The following is a 7,491-nucleotide window of genomic DNA, read 5'->3' on the forward strand; positions in this document are numbered from 1 at the left end:
AGAGTCATCTTCAAACCAACCATCACTGATCAGCATTTGCACTGTGCTGATTCATTTCCTTGTGAAGGAAGCACACGCCACAGAGCGTGTACATTCACAGTGATGAAAGAGTAAGTACAATTCCTCTCGTTACAATTCTAGAATAGATTAGGCAGCTTTATGGGGTGATTAAACATCTAGTAGATAACACTGTCTCTACATTAAACTTCTAATCACTGTCACTCCTCATCCTTACCAGGCTCTAATCTTTGTGCTTTGCTACCACTTGTGTATGTTAACACACAAGATCAGAACCATCTTTTTTACACATTAGTTACAGAAAGCCTTCTATGGAAGAGTTCACCAGTGCCAGCTCATCACAAATCCCTCGTTCAGAGCAAACACATTTACCCCCCAGCCCTCATCACTTTACCAGACAGCACCTAATCCATGTGTCCCACCCTGCCTTTATCTTTCCTGTACCATCTCCTCCACACTCCGGGAGGATCCTGCTTTGGGAAATAGCAGGAAGCAGTTTACCTGGTGTGATCTGGCGGGCATGCTGTTTACCAGACCCTCTGTGCTGGAGGGCGACTTCTGCGGAGCCTGCTTAACCGGTGACATCAAGCTCTCAGAGGTACTGCAGCTGACGAGGTGGCAGAGCAGAGTTTGCACGACAATGTTCAAGAGGCACAACAACAACAACAAAAAAGAACAAAAACAGAAAACGAGTGATGGCAAGATGAATGTGGCAGATTATGCCAAAATAAAAATGAACATAACGGATTCTGAAATAAACACACATAATTCTCCATCTCTCCCCAGACATTTTCCTAACCTTCCTCCCAGAGTCTTACTGGTAAGCAACATGAAGGAACAACTATTAACATAGGACAGCAGCTCTTCCAAAACCCCTGCTCCCTAGATACTCCCAATCAATCCAACCTGCCTAAAGCCATATGTGTGTTCTTCACTGAGGATTCAGAGTCTGTTAACAGTAGTAAACTGCAATTATTCTCTCACCATAAGCTACATAGTCCCAGTCACTGAGGCAAGTGTTATAGCAGTGGTACAGTTAGAGCAAACAGTTACAAGCACCACCAGCTCTCCGTACCATTTGGAACTTCCTTCCGAACTCCACATTCGTTCCCTTGCTTTTGGTTAGGCTACGATCCCAAGATCATTCTGCCCACTCACAGCCGACACTAGTCTCTGAAGCAGTTACATTAATAGTGATAAGTAAGCTACATGCCCTTGAATATCTAATGAGGCAAATCTTTTCTTTTCAAACAAGAAAGCTGTCTTGTGGTGAGAACAAATACCCCTAAAAGAAGGTTGCCAGTTTTCAATCTCCATTTGGTTTTTTCCATCTGCTTAAAGCAGAAAACACAAGCCTGTGACAGACAGAGAAATGAATACCGCAGAGCTAAGTATATGAGCAAATGCCCTTAAAGTGAGTAGCTTCTGGGCAATGCAGTAACGGGTCTCTAAATACTCAGTCTACCGCCTCGTAACCAAGCACCCAGGAAAGAAAACTAGCCATCTCCTCGACAGTAAACACAAGAGTTCCCTTTGCTACCACAATCCTTTGACCACTGGGCATCCTTTTCCTTCCATCTTTGTAGACAGACAGTGTACAAAGCAAGTACAGAAACAAACAAAAGAGAACAGTGACACTAAGCAGACCACCTCCTCCCAGGGCAACAATTTTTTATCCTTTAAGAAGTCTAACCATAGAAGACTTAGCTCCTTATACATGCATCAGTAAGAAAAAATAAAAATACTGTCCCCAGCCATTATGGCAAGGGGCTTCTACTGACTCAGGGACAAAGCTGCTCTTCTGTTACCAAAATGATTAACCATTCATTGTCTTATTCACAAAATCCCTCAGATCTACACTATCTAAAAGTTATAACTGGGGTTTAAGCAACTAATACACTTAGATCACTGCAAGTTTTCAAATACCCAAGCTATCTGAGCCAGAGGAACACTTACAGGGAATTTACTTTTATTTGGACACAGAAAAGGGCTCTGAATTTCCTGTGCTTCAGTCAATGCACTGGCAAGTCCACTGTTGGAAGAGATGGAGGGACACCATCTAGGATAAGCAGTAATCCCACCCCAGTTAGACATGAGACAATGAAACCCAAGCACCCAGTGAAATGCATCATCCCTTTGCCAACAGACTTCAGCACAAATTACAGTGAAGTTATTTTAGTAGAGAGCTAGCTAGTTAGTCAGCAAAGGAAGAGGAAATGTGTACACATACACACAGGTATTAACAGCAATCACCAATTTGATTAGTTACCATGGTGTCTAGTGGGACTGGTAGAGAAGACCCAGCCCTGTTACATTCCCAATCTGGCGTCTATATCAGGATCTCTGTAAGGAGAGGAAGGTAAGCAGGATCCAATCCGAGCACACCAAGGCAGAAAGGAAAAAAAAAATAAAAAAAACACCGAAGTCAGAGCATGAACAGAAACTGTGGCCATGCAGGGGTTCCAGATGCCACACAGTGCCCCGGCCCACCTCAGTTCAAGGCAGAATGGTTATCTAAGAGGAAGAGCACCTCACCACCACCACACACTGGGTTAGCATCATGTAGAAGACAGTCAGTAAGTCTGGAGGGGGTCACAGCACACTTGGTTTCTCTTTACATGTCATGCAATGGTCAGTGAAAGCAGTATTTAAACTTCGAAGATTACTTTCCCAAGAGAGTACTTAAATCTACTACAAGAAATCACAGTGCATGAACTACTGCTCCAGGCTCAGCATCAGCGTGTGTCCTTCAGCAAGAAGACACTAGTGAGCAGGTCACTGGAAAGCCAGGCAAGCGGACCACCTCACGCACACTGCTGGTGCATGACACTGCAGGCTTCTTTTCAGTTCATGCATAAAGGGAAAATCAGGCTTTCCACACAATTTTGAGCACGCACAGCCACCTTTGCTATATTTAGCCTTACCATTGGGCAATAGTCAACTGACTTTCTCTAAGCTCTCCAACTGGGAAAAGGACAGGGCAATGTTTAATTTAAAAACCCCCACAACCTTATTTTTGGAGTTACTTTCTTTTATCCCACAGGCAACCCAAAGAACCTGCAGGAAGCAGGAATATTGTTGGGGAAAGAACAGAAGAAAGTTAGAAGTTTGGGGTCTGTTTCGAAGACTACATGCATAATTTTCATTCTTTCTTACACAAGCGAATTGCCAGCTAATTAGAGAGAAGAAAAAAGGAAGCATCTCCCCCACCAGCACCAAGCTCCACCATCGCAGGACTCAAGTCTGCCTTTGCTAGTTCTTTTTGCTTTTTCATATGCCCATTCAAAGATCTGTGCTTCACTGTGGAGTTATCCTTCTAACACCAAAAACCTTGCAAGGATGGTAAGAGTTATTAAAAAACAGACAGTGAATGAGAATGGATGCAGAGTGGTTGGTTACTCCTTCCTTACTTTGAAGTGTGGTGATAAATGGGGTTTTGGCAAGCGTACTCCATCTCAGGAGCCAGACGCTGGTAACTGAAAATTCCAGTCTTAATCTCAACACAGAGCGTCCCTTAAAAGTGCACGTGTAGCACTTTTCCTTTGGGGATTAGGAGTGGTAGGAGGAAGCAGGGCTGGAGGGAAGGGAAATGGAACAGAGCTAGGGGATCTTGGATTAAATGTTCTTAGGGCACATATGCTTGTGGCTCCAACATTTAGTCATTTTTGGGTGCAACTCATGGTCAGTAGGTCTTTCCAAGTACAGTATAAAGAAAATTATATGCAGATGACCAGTGTTCCACATAGCCATACCCTATCTCTAGCCATGGTTTCCAAGACTTGGCTGAAACAACTCCTTCCCCCCCTCTAAGCCCTCCCTCTGATCCTGCTACTATTCCTCACAGCATCCACAGGTGAGGAGGGAGATCTCTTACCCAGAGTATCGTTTTTTAGAGTTGTTCTTTCTGATGACAAGACACACGACAATAGAGATGAGCGGTGAGAGACCTGTAACCGTACCGATGACTATCCCTGCCACCATGGCAATGGGTAACGCAGGCAGGCTGTCTGGGGAGAGAAGGGAGAAAACATTCAACTCTTCTGCATTCCCTTATTAACAGAAGTGCAAACCACAAATGCTCTTGATCTTGGATTCGTTTAAGACAGAAGGCACTAATGTAATATCCAGGAATTATAACATGCAGCCTAAGTGGTAGTGATAGCAGGCAGTCAGCAGAATAATGTATGAACAGAGCACATACCACAAGTGTTCTTAATGACATCACCCTTCAGAAGAGTGTTTATACTGAACCAAGAATTTTAACATGTCAGGAAACACAACTGACAACGAGGATAACACTGTCTCATTTTGTATCTGAAGGGGGAAAAAAATTATATGCATCTGGCAATTCCTAGTGAGGTCAACAGAAAAAGGCAGGCACACCTGAAAGCAGATTTGAACATCGCACATTGCTAACCAACTAAGAGTGCTGACAGCTAGGTGTTCTCCAGGTGACATGCAGCAGACAACCTAGTTACTACCCATGATCACTCTTAAGAGTGTTTATACATGATTCTGGTGTCTCAAAACACATCTCTATATATTTCTATAGCCATTCTTTCCCTTCTTAAGTCAAGATCATTGTACAATACTAGAAATATACTTACAGGAACACGGTATTCTTTATTCACATTTTCCCCAATATCATTTGGGGGGCCGGTAGGCCAAGAAAGAGCAGCCAGAAATAAAGCCAGTCAGAGAATGAGTACAAAAGACTTACAAGATGAAGAACACATAGACTGTCATTAAAGCTTTTCCCAGTAGTAAACAAAGTCACTTCCCTCCCCCTGCATTGTATTTAATCCAAAGAACATCTTAAACCAGAGGGTTTCTTACAAGACTCCATGCTACACTAGCTACTTGCACCAAATACAAGTGAATAAGATCCAACAGGTAAAACGTCTTACATAGAAAAATCTTAGATACCTGAATTGTTGAGTTTGGAAGGGACATCTTGAGATTGTCCTGTCCAACTCACCTGCTCAAGCAGGATCAGCTAGTTCAGTTTGCTCAACACTCTGTCCTGTTTGGTTTTGACTATCTCCCAGGATGCAAGACTCCATAACCTCTTTGGACAACGTATTCAACTACAGTAAAAATGTGTTTTCTTATGTCCAGACAGAATTTCCTATGTTTCAGTTTATGCCCGTGGTCTCTCATCCTGTTCCTAGGCACCACCGAAGAGCCTAGCTCAGTCTTCTTTAGATCCTATCAATGCACATAAATATCTGGTGAGAAGATCCCCTTGAGCCTTTCTTCTCTTTTGCAGGCTAGACAACACCAGCACTCTCGCCTTCTCCTTGTACAAAAAGTGGTCCAGTCCCTTAGTCATCTTGGTCTCCCTTTGCCACGCTTGTTCTAGCAAGGACCACAGACCATGCCTACACAAAGCATTCCCAGCAAGATTGCAGTCTGTAGACAAAGCCCATTTTGTCATACTTATCCAGAAGGGAGCAGCACAATACAGTGCCATGAAGCAGGGGCATCACACTAAGAAAACAGGGCTTACATTTAGTACTGTTCATTTTGAGTTCAGTGACTTTCAGGAGAAGGGCTACCTGATCTCTAGCTGTTTCACTGATCATACCATCTTCTGTATTGCATCAACAGTTTTCCTAGCTCTCCAGTTTTAGATGCTGTTTGAGACTAACTGAAGAGATTTCTGAGAACGAGGGTGAAATGCAGGGGACTGGTAATTCAACTCAGCTTCATCTCACACTTTGCCTTACTTATGCAGAGATGCCTTGCGGGGGACGGTCTCTGGAAACAGCTCTAGCCCAGAGTTGTCTAAATACTGCATCATACTAAGAACGGAAACAATGTCCTGAGCCCCATTCAACCACTATTCAGTATTAGACATCACCAAATTAGCAAAAGGACAGTACAGGCTAAAGCTTGCTCATGGAAGGGTAAGGGCCATCACACCACCAAAGATAAACCTTCCAGACAGAATAATCCACTCAGGCACAGCCCTACCAGACATCACATGCAACGGGGCATAAAAACCATGAGTTTGGGGTAGGAAAATGGCGAGCGTATGGAAACCCTTCTCCCCTTGGTCAGGACTGGCCACGGTTGCTCTTCTAGGATTCGGAACCCTTACGTGGAGGGGTGAGTGAATATTTAGCATGTTGTAAGTTGGTGAACGTGAGTCATTAACCAACATACATGTAATCTTTAGTGCATTTTGGGTCACTCGGGAGTATTCTTGCTTTTTAAGTACTAACAGTGCATTCTCCCACTGCATCTGTGAAAACCTGCAACAGTGACGTAATAAACCTGTAAGTGAAGCTCAAATGAATAGTTTGCTTGAACGCTGCAGTCATTTTTCGCCACAGATGCCAATTCATAGCAAGATTCAGGGTCTTAGTAAGAAATTAAAGATGAAGGTATGAGTGACACAATTTAGAGAAGACATCCCTTCTCTCTGCAGCCTAGAGATCCACCTGCTATTAAGGAAGAGAGCCCTACAAATGGTAATATTTGTCAGGTACATAGGACTGAGATTGTGTCTGAGCCCCATGCAAAGATAAACAAATTTATTTTGAGGCATGTAAAAAAGTAGAAGTTCACTAGTTTGTGTTTTTTCACCTTTTCAAGTGCAGGAATAACTGTCTGCAAAAGCATGGAAACAGACATGCATTTGTGTTAGCAGATCAGCCGTTGCCTTGCACACAAGAAAAAAAAGACAACCACACACACTTTTTCGGAGCAAAAAAAAATAAGCAGCAATCTAAAACTATAGTGCAGAGAGTCTGCTGAAAGAGTGATACCAAAAATTTGATGGTTTTGTCATTTGACTCAGGCAGGGTTTTTTGGTTGTTGAAACTGAGTAAAGAACAGCAGCTCTGTTGACCGAAGTTTTTCAGACTGTGCGAAACAAATCAATTGTTTGCATATGAAACTAAAGGCTAACTTTACTGCCTCTCAGAACATAGACTATAGAAAAATCTCACACCGTTTTACAGTCACATAGGTCAGCTGAAGAATGTCTCCCCCAAGCTTTTCTTATGCTTTTCAGCATTTCACAGTTACATGAATTCCTCCTAAGTACTTGCTGAACAGTCAATGACATCATCGTGACAGTACCAGCTACGTAGCCAAATGCCAGGTCTGAAAGCTAAGTTAAGTTAATCTCAACACAAGCAAAAAATCCAGCCTTTCAGAGAACCCTTTTCACTAAGTGCCACCATAATTCAAAGCAACTTCCATTTTTGCTGAAAGTATCAGCTTTATGAAATAAGCAGGAAACTGAAGTTTTCCATTGTTGCTAAATATAAAGATTTTCATATGACAACACTAAATTTTTCCCAATAAGAGTTCATCCAAAGATGGACTACCTACCGCCAGATAACACAAACTGTCTTGAACGCAGTGTTAACTAGCTTCCTATTACAAACAGAGGCAGCCTCATGTAAGGGCTGGGAATTACCTACACGTTTCTGTGATTTAGACTTCGAACAGCAGCTCCTT

The 7,491-nt window shown here is 42.8% G+C and overlaps 1 protein-coding gene across 1 annotated transcript in view; it reads right to left on the minus strand.

Moving 5' to 3' along the window:
- Positions 1–7,491, minus strand: part of MPZL1 (myelin protein zero-like 1) — a gene marked incomplete at its 5' end in the record, with an annotated part of 16,668 nt that overhangs the window by 5,924 nt on the left and 3,253 nt on the right. The window contains 2 exons of the mRNA XM_010146225.1: positions 520–625; positions 3,893–4,025. Of these exons, the coding sequence (XP_010144527.1) occupies positions 520–625; positions 3,893–4,025 (239 nt within the window). The remainder of the gene's footprint in view (positions 1–519; positions 626–3,892; positions 4,026–7,491) is intronic.

The sequence above is a fragment of the Buceros rhinoceros genome, unplaced genomic scaffold (assembly GCF_000710305.1).
Source record: "Buceros rhinoceros silvestris isolate BGI_N320 unplaced genomic scaffold, ASM71030v1 scaffold18962, whole genome shotgun sequence".
Classification (NCBI taxonomy): domain Eukaryota; kingdom Metazoa; phylum Chordata; class Aves; order Bucerotiformes; family Bucerotidae; genus Buceros; species Buceros rhinoceros.